The 18,093-nt window shown below is 45.5% G+C and overlaps 4 protein-coding genes and 1 long non-coding RNA gene across 7 annotated transcripts; 4 read left to right on the top strand and 1 right to left on the bottom strand.

Moving 5' to 3' along the window:
• The first annotated feature begins 380 nt into the window (after positions 1-380).
• LOC120897073 lies at positions 381-3,430 on the top strand. The gene is made up of 3 exons (XM_040301684.1): positions 381-491; positions 642-1,179; positions 1,269-3,430. Exons 2-3 carry the CDS (start codon positions 702-704, stop codon positions 3,398-3,400), a joined length of 2,610 nt encoding a protein of 869 aa, XP_040157618.1. The 5' UTR covers positions 381-491; positions 642-701; the 3' UTR covers positions 3,401-3,430.
• Positions 3,426-4,646, top strand: LOC120897083. Its single transcript, XR_005738490.1, has 2 exons — positions 3,426-3,477; positions 4,102-4,646. It is a non-coding gene; the product is annotated as an uncharacterized LOC120897083 (long non-coding RNA).
• LOC120897078 (ribokinase) lies at positions 4,557-6,608 on the bottom strand. 2 transcript variants are annotated; one of them, XM_040301691.1, is made up of 5 exons: positions 6,147-6,608; positions 5,888-6,055; positions 5,231-5,779; positions 4,981-5,146; positions 4,557-4,886 (listed from the first exon to the last, which is right to left on the bottom strand). In XM_040301691.1, the coding sequence occupies exons 2-5, from the start codon at positions 5,950-5,952 to the stop codon at positions 4,680-4,682; spliced, it is 987 nt and encodes a 328-aa protein (XP_040157625.1). In that variant the 5' UTR covers positions 5,953-6,055; positions 6,147-6,608; the 3' UTR covers positions 4,557-4,679. The 2 variants fall into 2 exon arrangements, with proteins under 2 accessions (XP_040157625.1, XP_040157624.1); XM_040301690.1 differs by having other exon boundaries at positions 5,888-6,608.
• Positions 6,609-8,006: 1,398 nt separating this feature from the next.
• Positions 8,007-8,572, top strand: LOC120897082. Its single transcript, XM_040301696.1, has one exon. It carries the CDS (start codon positions 8,175-8,177, stop codon positions 8,478-8,480), a length of 306 nt encoding a protein of 101 aa, XP_040157630.1. The 5' UTR covers positions 8,007-8,174; the 3' UTR covers positions 8,481-8,572.
• A 940-nt stretch (positions 8,573-9,512) lies between these two features.
• LOC120896495 (protein FAM177A1) lies at positions 9,513-11,102 on the top strand. 2 transcript variants are annotated; one of them, XR_005738434.1, is made up of 3 exons: positions 9,513-9,869; positions 10,157-10,561; positions 10,674-11,102. XR_005738434.1 is itself a non-coding variant. In XM_040300659.1 (2 exons), the coding sequence occupies exons 1-2, from the start codon at positions 9,678-9,680 to the stop codon at positions 10,472-10,474; spliced, it is 510 nt and encodes a 169-aa protein (XP_040156593.1). In that variant the 5' UTR covers positions 9,513-9,677; the 3' UTR covers positions 10,475-11,102. The 2 variants fall into 2 exon arrangements, 1 of the variants encoding a protein (XP_040156593.1); XM_040300659.1 differs by having other exon boundaries at positions 10,157-11,102.
• Positions 11,103-18,093: the final 6,991 nt, after the last annotated feature.

Genomic DNA, 18,093 nt, shown 5'->3' with positions numbered 1-18,093 from the left:
GCGGGTGGCATCGGCAAAGGGCACATCGGACACACACAGCGCTTGATTTCGTCCCAATTTGGCCCTGGCGATATGGGTCGACGGTGAAAAACGATTAAATTTTGCTTCCTTCACTTTGCTGCTGGCTGTTTGGGGACAGTCCCGGTGGCATTTGCCCTTTCCGTGCCGGGTGTAGGGAGGGGTTTGGTCGGCGTAGCTGCAAACGTAACAAGGGGCACCCATTCGCGCGGGAACCCAGCTTGATTGATAATATTTCGGAACAGGGTGAGAATATTATTTTCACAATACCGCCGTCAGCGACCTCTAGCGGCGTCAAAACGGGCTCGCAGTACGCCGTCACCCGTAGACGGTCCGCTACTGCTGAGAAGAAGATAAACAAAACAATTCCCCCTCGCCAGAAAGCCCAACCTCGACGAAGGGGTGGCGTGCCGATCCAGCGGCCAGGGGCGTTACTGACTAGGAGGGAAATTTTAACCAACAAAAAGTACCAGGTATGTGTGTGTGTGTGTTTCAGGTAGTTTTAATTAGGTTGCCGTCTGTCGTCGGGGTGCCTTGATGTCCCCAGCAAGCGGCAGCGACTGTGATGGAATGTTGTTTTAATTAGGCTCTTGACGTTTGGCCGCTTTCACCCTCGTTTCCAGCCAGTGGTAGTGCTCGTCGATTGTTTGGCAGGCAAGGCAGGCAGGCAACGCGTCGCAAAAATGCCGAGAATCAAAAAGAGGCACGATGAGGAGCCGGTGATGAGGATGAGAGAGCTGCCCGAGACGCTAACCGCGGGCAGATCGCGCCGCACGATAAAGCCCAATCCAAAGTACATGAACGACGAAATGCTCGTTCCGACGGGCAGGAACACCGTGGACGAGAACGAGATGAGCGCCGAGGAGGAGTACATTGTCGATTACGAGGAGAACGATGATCCGGAAGATTCGGGACTGGTGGTGCGGCGCTCGGTCGTCAGTTCCACTCCGCAGACGGACGGGCAACCGAGGCGCAGGGGCCGTCCGCCGAAGCAAAAGAATGTGGAGGCGCCGCGCACCGAACCGGTGAAAAACCTTCGCAAGGAGGTGCTTAAAAAGCTGGACTACAGGACAATTAGCATTAGCAAATCCCGCCACATGGGCTCGCAGCAGCTTGATGGAAGGCGCAAGCTGAACCTGACCATAGACTCGGTGGACACAGGTACGTGTTGTTTCGGTTTCCGTGTTGAAGATGTTTTTTACGCTCATTTCACACTGATTTATTCCCCTGTCACGCTTCCGTTGCAACAGATTCCGCCGATCAGGACGAAATGGACGACATGGATGTGGATCGCCACTCGCTGCGGTCACGCGGCAACAGCGGGGAGCTCGTGAATCGCACGCAGAAGGTGCTGAATTCGGCTGCACCGAAGAAGCAGCTGCCCGTGAGGATGATGGATCGTCGAGGCAGTGGCATTGCCAAGGGTGGTTCGATGGATAGCAAAATAGATGCCACGACTGAGGAGGACGAGTACGACGATGAGGAGGAAGATTACATGAACGACTCCGACGCGAAGATGAGCGAGGAAGCGCCGGCCAAGCGTTCGGTGGGGCGTCCCCGCAAGCACCCGGTCAAACAGGTTTCGCCCTTTGGCGGCAAGGTGCTGCTGCCGGGCATGAAAACCTCCCCGATCGCCGCCGCCCCGGTCCTGAAGCGCAAGGCTCTGGAGCTGGACGAAGAGTCGAAGCCGCAGGAATCGCAGCAATCGAAAATGTTGCGCCGCTCGTACGGGCTGAAGAGTGTGCACGAGTCAAACCAATCGTCGCAGGAGGGCGAATCGGAAGATAACTACGAGCTGGAAGATAAGAAGCCCAACCGATCGTCCACCTCATTCCAAACCCTGGCGCGGGAACGGGGCCGTCCGCCGAAGGGTACCTTCACGCCGGGCCAGTTGGTAAAGACGGAGAAAACTGGCACCGGTGGTGGTGGTGGTGGTGCCCCCCCAATGGCCAATCGATCATTGCCCGAAACGAAACTAACAAAACCATCGCCGACGATAACGATCGTGAACGTGAGCGATATTATAAAGATGCGCTCGAAAAGCTCCGGCGACCTGCGGCGTAGGTTGGACGAGGAGGCAGCATTCGATTCGGAGGACATGTCCGAGCAGGAAGAGGCGCAGGCGGACCGCAAGCAGGAGGACGGCAAGACGAACAACCAGCTGGTGGCGTCCATCCTCGAGCGCAAGCGGCCAATCTCGCTCGAGCACCTGCAGAAAGTGCGCCGGCACATCCGCGACATGCCGGCCAAGGGCGAGCTGAAGGGAGGAAAGCAGCGGGCCCGCCCGGCGACGAATGAGCTCAGCGAGAACGATGTCGTTGACTTCGAGGACGTGCTGCAGAAGAACATCGTGAGCGCCGACAAGGACACCCGGCTGGTTACGGTCGGTGCGGTGCGAGGCCGTTCCCGGCCATCGGGCAATGCGAAGCAGGACGAAAACTACGGCTACGCCACAAAGCGCATCCCGCCGGGCAGTGCGGGAGGCAAGGCGGCGGGCGGTGGCGCTGCTGCCACGACGAGACGGTCGCTGCAGCCGCCCCGAATACTGAACGCGACCATGAAGCTGGGCGACAATCGTCCCCGGTCGAAGCAGGCGGGCGGTTCGGGCGACAATCACTACTCGATCGATCTCACCGATCCGGACAACAACGTGAAGCTGGTGTCCTCTTCGAACGAAAACTCTCCCTCGAAGCGGTCGCCGGCGGCACCGTTCGGGCAGAAAACGCCGGCGAATGTGGCCCGCTCCGCCACCGGCGTCGTGCGTGACATTAGTAATAGTGGCAGTGGTAGCGTGCGTTCTTCGCCGCAGGAGGTGAAGAAGAAGCGCGTCACGCTGTACGAAACGTGGAACGTGCTGCACATTCGTTCGTTCGACTCGACGATGAAACCGCCCCAGATGGCAATGAACATGATTAGCCTCGGCAATTCGGCGGCCGATATCGTGATGCCATCGAGCGCCTGGTCGTTCCGCACGCTGCTGGAAAAGCGCAAAGTGCCTGCGGGCGAGGGCGACCTTCTGTTCGCTGGCAAGATACAGGACGTGACGATCAGCGAGGAGGACAAGGCAAACTACGAGCCGAGCAAGATCATGTTCCGCCGGAAGGCGGCTTCGCCCGGCAAGTTTAACGTGCAGTTCGACCGGACGGTCACCTTCCGCGGCGACACCTACACGCTGAACGTGAACGGGCAGAGCTGCAAGCTGATGGCGGCCCCGAGCCGGATAGACACGATCGAGGATATCGAAACGCTGCTGCAGATCGTGGACCATGTCGATCTGAAGCACAGCTGCATCCAGCTGCAGCCGCCCTCGCGTCTACAGATGCGGGATGCTTCCGGCGGTACCAGGCGCGTCGCCGTTAGCAAAGATCCCGTAATAATGTAAATAAGGGCCGCGGGATCACTCGGCGGAAGAACAACAAACTGTTGTTTCATTTGTTATGCTTTGTACAAATGTTCAAGGTAAATATCCCGTACAGAAGGAGGTGTAGTGCTTTTATTTTCCATGAAAAGCAAAGCACTACCAGTACAAACAACGCATGTCTTTGTTTTTAAAATAATGGGCTGTACAGATAATGAGGTGTACTACTTGTAGTAGTGCCATTGCGGATTGTGAATCTGAGCATTCGAAAATCGGCGCTTTACGCAAAATCGCTCGAAACATTAATTTTAAATAAACAATCTTCCGCTGACCATTTTAAAATTCGAACTCGCGCCAGTAACACAAACAATATGAGTTGTTTTTTAAGTTAAATTTTGAATTGAATTCAAGGCGGGGGAAAAAAAACTAGGACCCGGCACACGTTCAAATTGTTGCCGCGCGACGGTCCGCTTTTAATCCATTGTAGTAACCTTGGTCAGATTGTTTGAAAATTTATGAGCACACATGATAATGCATAAACCCTGACTGTCATCATTGATTCATAAAAATCAGATTAAAATTTTGGATCCAATTACCTTCGCCTGCTCTATACACCTTGGTACTTGGGACACACATTGTCCCAAAGGTAGCAAATAATTGGAAACATTAGATTTAAATTTAAATGCAATTTTTTTAAATAATGCTTTTTTCTTTTCTTTTTACAGATCGCTTTGCACACCTGCGGACCAACAGAAATTCAAACTGTTTGCGCCCCATTTTCGCGTTCGATCCGTGCGCTAGCGAGAAATGTGTTACAAGCTGTGCCTGTTTTCAACTCAGCATTAACAAACAAAACCCGTAAAAAACACTGTGTGAAGAAATCGTTCGTACATGGTCGAACTTGTGGCCCTTATCGGTTAAGATAGAGAGTGCGGTACTATAGTTGGTATATATTACGGGGAGGGGATGATACACGCATGCAATATCGCTCGATAAGTATAATAAGCCCCTCTTCTGGTGCGGCGTGTAAAGGAACGACAGCAAGATTCTGCGTTTGAATGGAAAGTTTAGTTTCTTATTTTTTTTTTTAGCTACAAAACTACACATACACAAACAGTGAACTAACACGCACGTGCCCTTTGCGTATAGATGTAATTGGAAGAAAAAGGATTCGTGGCTGTACGGACTAATTTCAAACAAAACTTTATTTCAACTCTTGTTAGCTGACAAAAATCGATCCCAAATAAAGAGACACAAAAAGTAATGAAAACCACGCTCTCCGGGTGGGTATGGTGAGTACGGCTCAAACACAGCCCCACTGGTCCTGCAGGGTGGCCAAATCGGCCGGCAGCTCTATCTCATCCGCCCGCGGAAAGCTGCTCTGTGTGCCGGGCTTCTGTACGGACCATGCGGCCACCCGATTGGCGGCCGCAATACAATTGCCCAACTTTGCATCGGGATAGTTCGCTAGGCAATGCGCCAGTGCACCGATAAATGCATCACCAGCACCCTGCAGATTTAATGATAAGGCAAATAAAAGAACAACGCATGCATACGAGATTGCGGACAGCCAGGGCGCCGCCGTATCGCACCAGGCCACTTACCGTTGTATCCACGACCTTGTCCACCTTCAGCGGCTTCACGTGGTACACTTGTCCGTCGCCATTATCGTCCAGTGCTCGCGCAAAGACGGCTCCCTTTTCGCCCAGCGTAACGATGACCGTTTTGCATCCCATGGTCTGCAGCTTGCGGGTGGCCACTTTCGCCTGTCTGCAAAGGAATGGCAGCGTTTGCATTAGCAGCAGTCGTGTGGTGAGCGCGGGCAGTCACTCCATTCAAGAACGAAGACATTACTGAACGTCGGCAACACTCGGCATGCCCGCTATTAGTGCGGCTTCCGTTTCGTTCACGCAGAATATGCTCGGGAGGGATAGTATCACACGGGGCAGATTCGTTTCCGCCGGGGCCGCATTCAGGATCGAGATGCCCCGGAACGATTGCATGGCAGCGATCGTCCCATCGATCGGTGTCTCCAGCTGGCATACCAGCACGCGCGCCCGCTTGAAAAGTTCCGGCCGGCGAAATGCATCGACCGGGGCGAGACGTTTGTTCGCACCGGTCACGATGACGATCTGATTGTCCCCATTGTCGGCTACGTTGATCTGTGCGATACCGGTGCTTTCGCCGGGCAGCAGATCGACCTGCTCCACGTTGACACCTTCCGCGGCCAGGGCAGTGCGGTAGGCCGCACCCCACGGATCATCACCCAGCTTGCCGAAGAAAGCGGTACGGCTGCCGAGCCGGGCGGCGGCCACACACTGGTTCGCGCCCTTGCCACCATTGCCCGTCGCAAACCGGGTGCCATGGAGGGTTTCGCCGACCTTGGGCAAACGCGGCACGTAGCTGGATGGGTTGGAGGGAGCAACAACAGAACAGGATCGTTAAACTTCACACACACACACACTGGTCGTGGTGAGGAACGCACACAACAACAAAGAAAAACTGGCCAACCTTATAAAATCCACTATGCACGATCCAAAGACGAGCACATCGTAATCGTCTCCATCGGAGGACATTTTGGTTCACCTTTGCTGAGGTTGTGAGAATTGTGTAAACTGTGTAAATGCAAATGCCTCTCTACACCTTGTTATCTGCTTATCCTTCACTGCAGCGCAACAGCTGATAAGGAAAGGAGAGGTTTACTGAAACCCGTCATCAAACGAAATAACACACATGCACACACACACACACACGCACACGTTTTACGCACCAACTGGATGGATGTTTTTCTCTCAGCACCACATGGTTGGTATTCCCTTTACGCGCACCGAACGCTGCACCGCACAATTTCACTCAACACACGCGGCTGGGGGACGTTTTGAGGCGATGGCGAATTCACAAAATTAACCCGACTCGAATAATCCGCACAATACGCGACGTACGACGACATTATGGACAACCATCATCATCGTCATCACCATCATCGTCGTCACCATGCCTACCACGAGGTTAAGAGCAAGGGTGTAAACAGTTTACATTGGCCAGCTGTCTGTGCATCCTGTTTTCTTTGCTTTTTAAAATAATGTTTATCGACTTCCAGCGTGAGGAATGTGTTTGTGTTGGTTCGTAATGTCCTTTCCTTCTTGGTATGTGCTGTATTTTCTATTTTTAATTGTGACTGCACTCAAGATTAAACAAGCTGGTATGCTAACGCTCATGTGAATTACATTAGAAGTGCAGAGGAGTTTTTTTTTTTGAAGAAACGCAGCTAGGCTCACTTTTCAAAAACGGAGCTTTCTATTCAATTTAATACCTAGTGTTAATGAATTCATTTTTTAAATCATTTCTCTTATACCAGATCGTTAATTGTTTCCAATCGAAAAGAGCTGGGAAAAAAAAGAAATGATTTTTCAATGAATAAATGATTGCAGTTAATAACATATTAATTAAATATAAAATAATTGTATCTAAATTTCTAAAAAGGGAGAATTTATATTTTTTAAACAGCTGACTTTAAAACGAATTCTCTAATCGTCATTCATAAAATTACAGTGACTTTGATACTTTATAAAATTTGCGAAAAAGGTATCCTATTCGAGAGTTTATTATAAATTAATGATTATAATCTGTTTATCATTTCTCATAAAAAATAGTTTACAATGATTGTGTGAGGGGGAAAAAGTTGTATGTAAATTATACATGGATTTTCTTTTGAAAACTGCGTCTAATAAGTGGAATAAATTTTGAATAAACATGATATAAAATCTGTTTATTATTTTAAAATAAATCGTTAAAAATTAGTTTGTTTTAACGCATATTGCAACTCACGAAGCACGATCAATAAACGCCAAATATTGTTCAATATAGGATTTCCCCTCAAAATACGTGGGTCTGATATGCACAGTTTTTTTTTTATTTTTACGCTTTTTCAGCAAAATGTACTGATTTAACGCATCAATTATAAAAAAATGAAAAATAAATTTACTTTCAAGTTAAATTTTTTTTTAAAAAAAAGTTGAACGCTTGCGACAGTTAATTAGTAAGTAAGCAAGCAAGTAATTAAGTAAATTATTGATTTCTTTTGAAACAATATTTTACGAATTTTACATTGGTTCCGATCGATTGACCTTTTCTCAATAACCTGCTTTGCGTATTTGGATTGCACATCTTTACCTGCATTGAAATAACTTGGGAAAAATTATAACAAAAACCATCTGATTGTTTTTTTTTACCTTAAAGTCCGACAGTTGATTAATGTAGTGATCTTAACCACTCACTACAAGCAAAACTGCATGAAAATTACATAATTTTGATAGAAAATCGCAAAATTAGACAAGCGCGGTTTTTTTCGCGTATTTTTCGTTTCTCCGCATTAATAGCGTATTTCGAGGGCAAGCTGTATTGTATCGAGAATGTTTCAAAATAACCAACGAGTCCTCGGTACTTTCTCGGTTGCTATGGAAAATGTGCAAATTTCGCTACAGTTCTCCTATAGCAAATCGATGCTCGGAAAAGGTAAACACTTACCAATTTTTTATTTAGCAGGAACACAATTGCTTCAAAATAAATGATTTATGCTCCTTCGAAATAGGGAAGTTTTTCCTGATATCCCTTCGGCAAAATGTCACACGAATGTCTATGACCATGTCCGCTGGCCAACCCGGTTCTGGTGCGGTGGATCATCCGTCAACGAACGTCGCTCTGGATTGGATAATCAATGTTTTGATTTCATTTCTGCCGTCGCAGCTAGTTCGTCGCACGACTCGCATTAATCGTGAAAATAAAGCCCTGCCCCGAGATGATCCGACAAATTTTGCTAAAAAACGACATTCTCGTTAAGTTGGTGGCCGCCCGCGCTTACAGTGCCCCATCGTCGTCCTCCGCCGGTCCCAAGGGGCCAGCCGCTCCGGCAGCAGCACCAGCCGATGTTCCTGGGCTAAGCTCGCGGTGCGTTGCGAAGAAGGATGGCCCGGTCGGCCCGGGAGCGGAACGGACCGGAACGTACAAGGTGCCGGAATACTTTAGCTACAACCAGACGAGCTACTTTGAGGCTGAGATTGAGATGTCCAAGTTCCGCATCCCGCAGCCCTCGGCCAAGAACTGAACACCGGGTGGCTTCTGTGAACTGTAAATAAGCGGCAGCGGAAGTCCGTTAAATAAAGTCATTAGTTGGAGGATGTGATCCCGTACCGGAGACCGTGGGTTGGTGCAAGCTTACTTCTGCGCAGATTGCTGAGGAAAGAAAAGGAAGGAATTCGGTGTTGAAGCAAGCTTCAATAGACCGAGTAGCAAAAGCCTGCTCCTTTTCGGGTTGAAGAGATGGTTTGAAATTTTTGAAAGACAATTCAGCTGTTTAACTATTTTGTTTGGAAGATGTTACTTTTAAAATCAGAACATACTTTAATTTACCTCCAAATAACACATATAAAGGAAAATTTTGGCACACTGCAGGTCAGCAGGTAAACAGTTTTTTTAATAATTGATTCCTTCGCGAACAGTTTGGCAACACTGCGTGACATCAGCTAGTACGGTTCGTTCGTGTAAGGCCACGAATAGTGATGGGCAAAACCAAAATGGGTATAGGGACTAGGTGCCAACCCAAGCGACATTTGCTCGAAATTGTTTTTCCATATCTGCTCGATTAGTACTCGGTCCGCCTGAAATTGTGGATTTGTGTGTGATCAAGTGTGTTGAAAGCGCTAAGATTTAGTGTGTTCGTAAATTAGACTTTCTTCTATCGATGGATGATGCTGTCGAGCTCATTTTTCATTCATAGCTTTGGTATTTGATGAACAACAAAAGCAAATTTTGTGTGAGTTTATTTTATAAAAAATCGATATTATTTCAGTATAAAATTGCTTCATGACCAACTATAACGATAGGAAACATCATTTCCGATCGAATCTAGCAGAAAGCAACGAAAAAACCGCATCACATTTGATTTTACTGGACTTTTTCCAAATTCCCTTAAACTGGTGCAGTTTAAGGGAAGTTTAAGGCTCCAGTTTAAAGGAATTTGCTCGAATTCCCGATTATTCGTGCTCGAAAATGTGGGTACTGAACCGATAGTCCGGAGCCGTTGGTGCGCTACGAAACGCCCATCACTAGCCACGGATAATCGAGTGTGTGTGCCGCTGCTCTTCTACATTATTTTGTTGTGACAACAAACGAACAAAGCGAAAATTGCGTAGCATAAAAACGTAATTTCTCTGCGCGCTGTGCTCGGTATTTCTTCCAAAACAGGTGTAAAATAACTAACGAACTTTAACAGCAGCAGCTAACACTAACCACCGGCACAAAGATGACGAAAGTGGAAATTCCGCTCAAAACCAAAGCCGAAGCATCGGAAGGCTTCATTCAAAACGAAAAGGACGTTGAGGTGCGTGTGCGGGCGCCGAAAAAGGTATTGCATTTTAGCGATGGCACACTGGAAGAGTACAGCGATGACGAGGAGGACCAAGTGGACCGTGCGGAACCCGCGCCAGTGGATGAGGTAAGCCCGTGCATGTGGCAATGGCAGCTTCGGTGCTACTTTTGCCCCACCGTAAATGGTAGCCGGACGGGAAGCGCCTTTTTCGGACAGGTCTCTCTTTTCTTCTTAGCAACCGTTGTTTATCCATGATAGACCTTGACATCGCTGTCACTGCGTACCTGGGTGTGTGGCTTGCGTTGGCCTGGTAGGGGAGAGTGATTCATGCTGTGAATAGTTTACATTTGCTATTGCAAGTCGTTGTGTTCTAATTTTAGTTATTAATTAACGTCTGTTTTATTCTGTTTTAGTCCCAGCTGAACTGGAGCGAGTGGATGCGGTACAAAACGTGCAAGCTGGGCAATACCGTGCTGGCGGGATGCGATTACGTCGGCGAAGGGCTTGCCTCGTTTCTGGGCATTACGACCCCCAAGTACAGCTACGAGATTGAGGAATTTAAACGAATGCAGGCGGAGCAGCAGGCCGAAGATCGTGCTATTCAATCGTTCGTGGAACAAAATCGACCCCAGAACTCGAACCACAGCGTGTCACAGGAGCAACCTTCAGCGGCAAATGCAAACAACGACAGGAGTGAAGTTAGTGTGGAGAATGAAATTCAAAAGTTTTGAAGCTTTTCTTTGACACACATATTGATACCGATACCCGTCGCGGTACTTTCCCGAGAGCAATAACACTCGGTGCAATAACGGCGAGTGGTGTGAATGTATGTATTACAGGGTTTCACACTTTATCTCAAGACCGCGGGACCCCTTCCTGAATCTATCTTACCCGTAACACTTGTAACGGGTCCCGCGGTCTTGAGATAAAGTGTGAAACCCTGTTAAGAAAACGAAAACGTAAGTTTAATAATTTAAAAACGATTGAGTTAATCACAAGGCAACGAAGGCACAAATCGGATGTACGGAGGGAAACACGCATTTGAGGGCAGTGTACTTAAGTAATAGGATGTTTTAATGCTTTAAAGAACGAAATATTTAAAAGGGACGCGTAAGGTAAGAAATTAAATTGATTGCATAAAAGATCTCTAGCGTATGTAGTGGGGTTGGACCAATAATTACACTGCTATGACGATGTAATTACGGTTTCGGAACGCAACACTTGAGTGTAGCAGGATTTGTCATTTATAAAATATTTAAATTCACCTAGTCTTACTTATAAACGAAAAGGATTACTATTTTGGCATTGTGTACAAACATCACATCGAATACAGTAGAGAAATAAATCAGGATAACCTTAGCTAACAGACGAAGCGGCTTCTTTGGAAAGAAATGCAAATAGGATGGAAAAAGTTTAAATTTTAAATTGTAACTGACGGTCTACTCGCCTTTACAGCGCACCGAGCGTGAAGATCTGCCGCATCGTACACATGCGCGAAATATTGAAACATTTGAAACAGACGTTTAATGCAACAGTTGGGAAGTTGCTCTAGCTATAAATGTGTAAATGTCGTTCTGCCAGAATAGAAGTCAACCTTGAGCCAAAAAAAATTATGCTTATTTGCGGTTCAACTGTTCGGATTGTATTGAGCAAGGATTGTTCTTTTCGTTTAGTAATTTAGGTAAGTTAGTAGGTTTACTATAAAAAGTAGACATATAAAAAACATCCATAAATAAGGAATTAGAAAAATATTGATGTTGTTTTTGGGATTTTATTTTGATAGAAAACCAATCTTATTGCTTTTCATATGTGTTGAATCACTCCAATTGGAATTTTATATTATACAAAAAATCTCTTTATATAATATGCTTCAATAATATTCGTCAAAAAGGAATAACGCATCGTTTCTCGTATGTTTTCAATTAAATAATAAACCTACTTATTAGCTTCTTCTTCTTCTTCATTGGCACAACAACCGTTGTCGTTCAAGGCCTGCCGGTACCCACTAGTGAAGTGAGCTTGGCTTTCAGTGACTTATTGTTACCATAGCTGGATAGTCAGTCCTACGTATTAGCTTACATTTTTTAAAATCCTTTCATCCATCCTCCGCACCGGTGATATTCGCACGAAACAAGTTCATTTTGAAATGAACACTTCGAATGAATCAAAGGACGAACACGCCCACTGACTGGGGCGAACACAAACGAGAACGACGCCCATTTGTTGTGCGCATCGGTGTTCATTTCTGAAAGGGGATGAACAAGGAATTCAAACCGTTTTTCGAACATCGGGTTTAAAATAACTGAAGGTTTTCCTCAGTGCGCTTTCGTTTTTGGTGGAATTTTAAACACACTTACAGAACACGTGCTTGCCGATATGTTGTTTCTGTTTCAGGGAACAAGGCATTACACCACTTTAAGTGTGTGGATTTGATCGTTTCCCTCTTGTTACTACAAACATGTTTACTTTGTATTTTCTTTTTGTCAATAGCAGTCGATAGTAGTTTGAGATTTGTCAAATACGTGTAGAAATTTACATCATCTACAATCTACAATCTACAACATTGCGTTCGATGTGTACTATGTAAAATGATCTGTAAATTACACTTTTGGCATTTTATCTTTTGGCTTGCATTTCCTCATGATTCATTACAAATTACAGTTTGCGCCCGTACAATAAATATTAATCTATTGTAGGCTCAAAAAAGGACCCCGGCAAGAACAATGGTGGTTCATTTATTATACAGCAACTCACGAGCCGGACCCATTCGAGTCCATCCACTATACTACACATGCCAATCGTCCGCAATTGATGCCTGCTCTTCCACCACATCTCACAAAAACCCCCCCGAAAGGTCCCGATCGTGCCAGCATCTGCGTGAGCGAAAGACTGACTGACTGCCTTTGCTGTTGCTGCAGCTTTTATTTATGTGGTGTGCATTAAAAATTTAAATTTTATACACTCACCCCTTCCGGTCGAATGTCGCGCTCCCCTGGTGCCCGACCATCGGGCATTCCGCGTACCGAATACGCATCGCTCTTAATCATCGTCTACCTGTGCGTATCCCTTCGCGCGATAACAACGTGTCTGTGCACCCGAGCTTCAAGGATGCCAAGCCAAAAGGGTATCAAATTTAAAACTGTTTTACGTTAACCCATGGTTGGCCATGGTTTGCGCACGGATCGTCCGGGCAACGCGCGTAGCAAATGCAATTGCGTCACACGCCAATTTTGTGCGCACGGCCCTGGAATGATGATGGACGGGAGCGACCTTTTCCACCGCGACCCTGCCAGTGTGTGTGTGTGTGTGTGTGTGTGGTGCTCTAATTAAAAAGATTGGCAGAATCGGTTAGGTCCAGCAAGGCGAATCTCCGTCCGTCCGGCTGGCAGGTAGTCGCATCAAATCACCCCGACAGCCGGTAACCGTTGGAAAGATCGGCGTTGTGCCTTAGGCAGGGTTGACAATTTGCATATTGCGTTCCGGCGGGAGGTTACCGTATTTGGGCCGTGTGCTGACGGTTTTTTTTATGATTGAAAGGTTCGCAAAGGGTTGAAACGAGGTAATGTGTATGTGTGTGTGTGTGACGGAAAGGGGGAGAAAATTCATTTCCATCTCATGGGGAGATCGTGACGGGAGCGAAACTATTCGCCAAGGCAGCGGGATATAAACGACTGTGCACACATGGCAGACGTGTGCAGATGGAAAATAGGAAATGAAAGAGAAGGTACCTTGGAATATTTGGAAACTGTGTAAAAGTTGATTTTAAACATTATAAGTACGCAACACACACATAACGATCATACATTACGATTAACTTACAGAAAGGATTTGAACGCTCTATAATCAGAACATATCGCCAGATCATTCTGCAGCATCAGAAGTTAAAGATAACATACAAATAACAATATAAGCACAGAAATATTGTTGGCTATCCAGAAAAAAACATTAACCCGAAACATTAAAAAAAACGATGTTTGATTCTGATCTTAATTATTCTATTCGAAAAATTGGCATTCAACAAAAATATTAAATTAACAGGTATCATGGCAGTTTAATCAAGACGATCCATGGTAGCTGTAAATAACAATTGCTGCAACTTGTACTGCTTATTATCTCTGAGGATCAGTTTTGGGATCGTTATACGCTTTACACTTTACTAAGATAGTTTGGGCATGTCATTGAGATAAATAAAATATGTTTTTTTATAACGATAATAAATACTTTCATCTTTAAGTAACGATAAATCCCCAAAACTAGCCTGCAAGTATGCAATCGGCAAAACAAAATTCACCTGATACGCCTTTGATTTATTTGCTCACCCTTTTTCATTGTAATCAACCTTCAATTAGATTAGAAGCGTTAAGAACTTTTCGGTCTGATTATTTCAGAATACCGGAAATATTTCGATTGTGGCTTAAGATGTAAGTTATGGCCTACACGAGACCCTTTCGTCTAACCACCAGGACAAGCGACGGGTATATTAGCATCATCAAACAATAAATCATTCAATTGCTTTAGAAACACTTGTAATAGTTTTATTTACAATTACTTTGAGCGAAAGAAAGCGATTGATGGCTGCAGAATTTAAAGCAACTCCAAAAATGTCGGCAACATTTGCTAAACAACGTACACCAATCTTCGCAATGCGACTTGCACGCTTAACATGAGCCTTTCTTCTTCGCCGGAATGTCTGTTGCTTTGCAGTGCAGCGCATTTGTGGTGTGTGGAAAACACCCCAAAAACCCGTCATCCCTCGGCTCGTTGATATCGCAGCACTTGCAAGCCACAAATCAAGTCACAGCCGGTTGCGTTTCGTTTGCTAGCGTCGCGACAGAAGGCGATGCGTCGGTTCATTGCATTCGATGCCGTTGGCTTGCTGAGCTCGGCTGCAGTTGCAGCAGCAGCTTGAGGTTTTGCACTACGCAGGAAAACAAAGCGCTTCCACGGTTCGCGGTGCCAAGATACCAACATGCCTGAAATTCAAAGCCTGGACGGATCGAACTGAAACTCCAGTGCCAGTCACTGAGTGTGTGCTCAGTCGCTTCCTGAAAGGTTCCCCGTCCCGCAAAATCCTCTACGTCCTGATTCTCCGTATAAGCTCATGTGTGTCGGAGGGTTTTGGGATCCAATTTTCCGAGAGATTTCGGGTCGGCGGATGCACTGGAATTTCAATCAATTCTTGGCAACCGGTTAGACCTGGCATGATTGTTCCGCGCTTTCCGTGCTCACTGCTATCGGAACGCAATCACGTTGCCTCAGTTGAGCGCCATAGTCTCCCATTTCCCCGGTATGGTAATGATGGGGCGGCGGGCTGTGGGTGTTTGTCCCGTGTTATTTACGCAACAGTATGTCAACTTGTCCTGATCGCGTGTGATTGAATTTCGTACCAATAAGCGATGGCAATTTCGCTCGTGGAATTTGTCGTGCTGTACCGAACAATTAATCACACGATGCGTCCACAACAGTCTGGCAGCTATTAGCGGGCTTTGGTTTATAAGTTCGAGCAAGAGCTTCGGGAAAAATCATAAATCAATTTTCTAGCACACGTACACGTACACAAAACGTATACGCCCCATAAATGGTTTGAATAATGGCGTGCGTGCGGTCAGTCCGATCCCCTTGCCATACTTCCCTATGGCGTCGACTCCTTCCTTCCCAGCTGACCAATTCGTTCGTTGTTTGGAATGGGACCGAAACGATTTACATATTTATTCGCCAACCGTCCAATCGGGCCCGGGGCCTCTGGTTCGAGAGTGCCAGAGAGGGTTCGGTCACTCCCCGTACATTAAACGGCAACCGGGGCGCGAGCCAACGATGAACGCAGACAACGTTTCGCTTTGAAAAGGGTACGGCCTCTACACTGGCCAGCACTGGTCACCCTACCCTACGCAAAGCAAACGGAACGGAAGGGACGGATGGAAACAACCCTAACGGCCACCTGGTCCGAGCGCGCACTGACCACTGGCGAGCAGTCCTTTATTTCGCCATTTGTGATAAAATATTTTGAATAAATTAATGCACCCGGGGACGGGGGAAAAACGGCTGACTGGCTGACCTCTGGGTACGGTGCCGAAATGCCGCGGGGTCAGACCTTGCTGTCCAGTTAGTTTGACAACGTTGAGGTGGCTCTGATTTCGATTAGAACGTTTGCGGACGTGGTGGGATTTTCGGGCGATGGTTTCCGGGATGGTTCGGTGATTAAATTTCACGGTCCTAGCCGGAGTTTCCTGAGCCGTAGCCTGCCCGAAAAGGACTGACAAGCGCGTTGACATGTCGAATGACCGAAAGGTGCTTGACACTGGACGCTGGTGTGTTTCTTGTGCGTAAAAGGATTACCAGCTGGTAGGTAGGTAGCAGAGTGTGTAAGATGGTAGCAGGAAGACGTCTTATTGCCTGTGACCGGTGAGCCAGATGGAGCAGGGGTTAGGGTTCAAGACAGGGGTCACGACGTCTTGCACATTAACACGTGGTAGATATTAGAAAACGAGTTTGGTTGTTGGAAACGGCAATATGATGGCTTCATTTTTGGACAGGGAAATTAAAATAAGATATTGAGTAAAAGAATTTGGCAGAAATTTGGTTTGAGTGGCTTTGCAGAATCACTGATGTTTGTAGGGTATTAAAAAAGTCAAAATTAAATAGGTTTCAACAATACCTAGATAATTCTGAATTATAGCAATCTTTTTATTGGCGATGGATTGTAAAGTTCAGTACCAATAAGAAAAGAATCAAAGATTGTATTAATTCTGTTTAGCTGCATAACTTTTTTATTTTCCTTCGTGGTTCTGGCGATCTGTCAGACATCTATGATCATAGGCTTATTACATTATTATTATAAGCCTAAAATCTTGGCTGCCAGTAAAGGTTATGTGGAGATTTTTAGAAATATAGGTTGCTGGAATATATAGGGGAAGGTAGGTAAAGACGGACACTGCGGGTAAGACGGACACTTCTCATAAATGCATGAAAAAGGTAATTTTCGAGTAATTCAACAATGTAGAATCCAAACTGAAGGTAAAACAACACATTTGAGAATGGGTTGTCGTAATCATTAATGAAAAAACTGGCGAAAGAACGAGAATAAAAGCAATACAAAATATTGTTTTCTGGTGGTTTAAACATTCTGACACCAAAGCGGGAAAGACGGACACCTTGTTGTAGGGAAAGATGGACACCGAATTTATTGATGTTTTTACTTCTTATATCAATTGGTGATGAATATATTTCTTCAAATTCCTTAAATAAGGGTATTCCGATGCTATAAATCAATCAGTAACTAGAGAAAGTATTGAAATAAGCGAGAAATGAAACACCGGTCAAAATAGTAGCCATTCGTTATGCTATTACTCGCTCGAAGCTGATGAGGCGCTTCACGAAATCCAATATCTTCTCACGACTTGGACCACTTTAAGCAATAAAAAGATGTGGCATTTATACGACATTGTTCAGGAATAGATGAGAAATTCTATGGGATTACAAAAATCCAATGTTAAATTTTGACATGGTGGAAAATGGATTAAACTATTAACAAGTCTCTCATAAATACTGAGGTCGTGGACTTTTTGTGGAGTAATTTCCTAAAAGGAAGTTCTAGGCTGTTGTTCTGTAAGCTGGAGCAACGTTAGCTTCGCGATATGTCAATAATGCTTTAGATGCTGCATTCTACGATATATTACAAGCGCCGTTTACAATTCCTAAATTAATGGCTGAATGAATCGCCGTTGCAATAGGCCAAGAATTGGTTTATAAACGTACCAGGACGTGGAAAGCGTTAGAATTTGTTAAAATACTGTAAAACTCTTCACTTTCTAACCTTTTCTACAGGTGTCCATCTTACTCTTCATGATGTCCATCTTTCCCATATCAGGTGTCCGTCTTACCCGAACATTTCAAAACTGCACGAAAAAAAACATGTTTTTCATTCATGAAAAAAACGCAAAAATCGATGGAAACTTAAAAGTTTTAACACATTTTCTGATAAAACATGAGTGTAAGATAATGTATGCACATTTTCATCGTCGTTGCACTTATATATCCCTAGATTTTTAACATTTCCCTTAACGTGTCCGTCTTTACCAACCTTCCCCTAGATTCTTCATAAACTAAGCAACCAGATAGTTGCTTATGGCCATCGAAAAATTCAATTCGGAAATACATCTTTTATTTTAAATTAAGACCATGTTAGTGTCTTTTACCATGCAAATTGCATGCTTTTAGGCGTTATTTTGCAGCTACTAATGATTACGCCTAAATCTAGATAATAAGCATGGTAAATTCGTTACTTTCACACGATTCAATTGAAGCATCTGATAATGTGTCTTTTAAGACGTGTGAAAGTTGTTGTTTAACT

The sequence above is a fragment of the Anopheles arabiensis genome, chromosome 2 (assembly GCF_016920715.1).
Source record: "Anopheles arabiensis isolate DONGOLA chromosome 2, AaraD3, whole genome shotgun sequence".
NCBI lineage: Eukaryota > Metazoa > Arthropoda > Insecta > Diptera > Culicidae > Anopheles > Anopheles arabiensis.
Note: the sequence above shows the minus strand (reverse complement) of the source record. Positions and strands in the feature narration are given on the sequence as shown.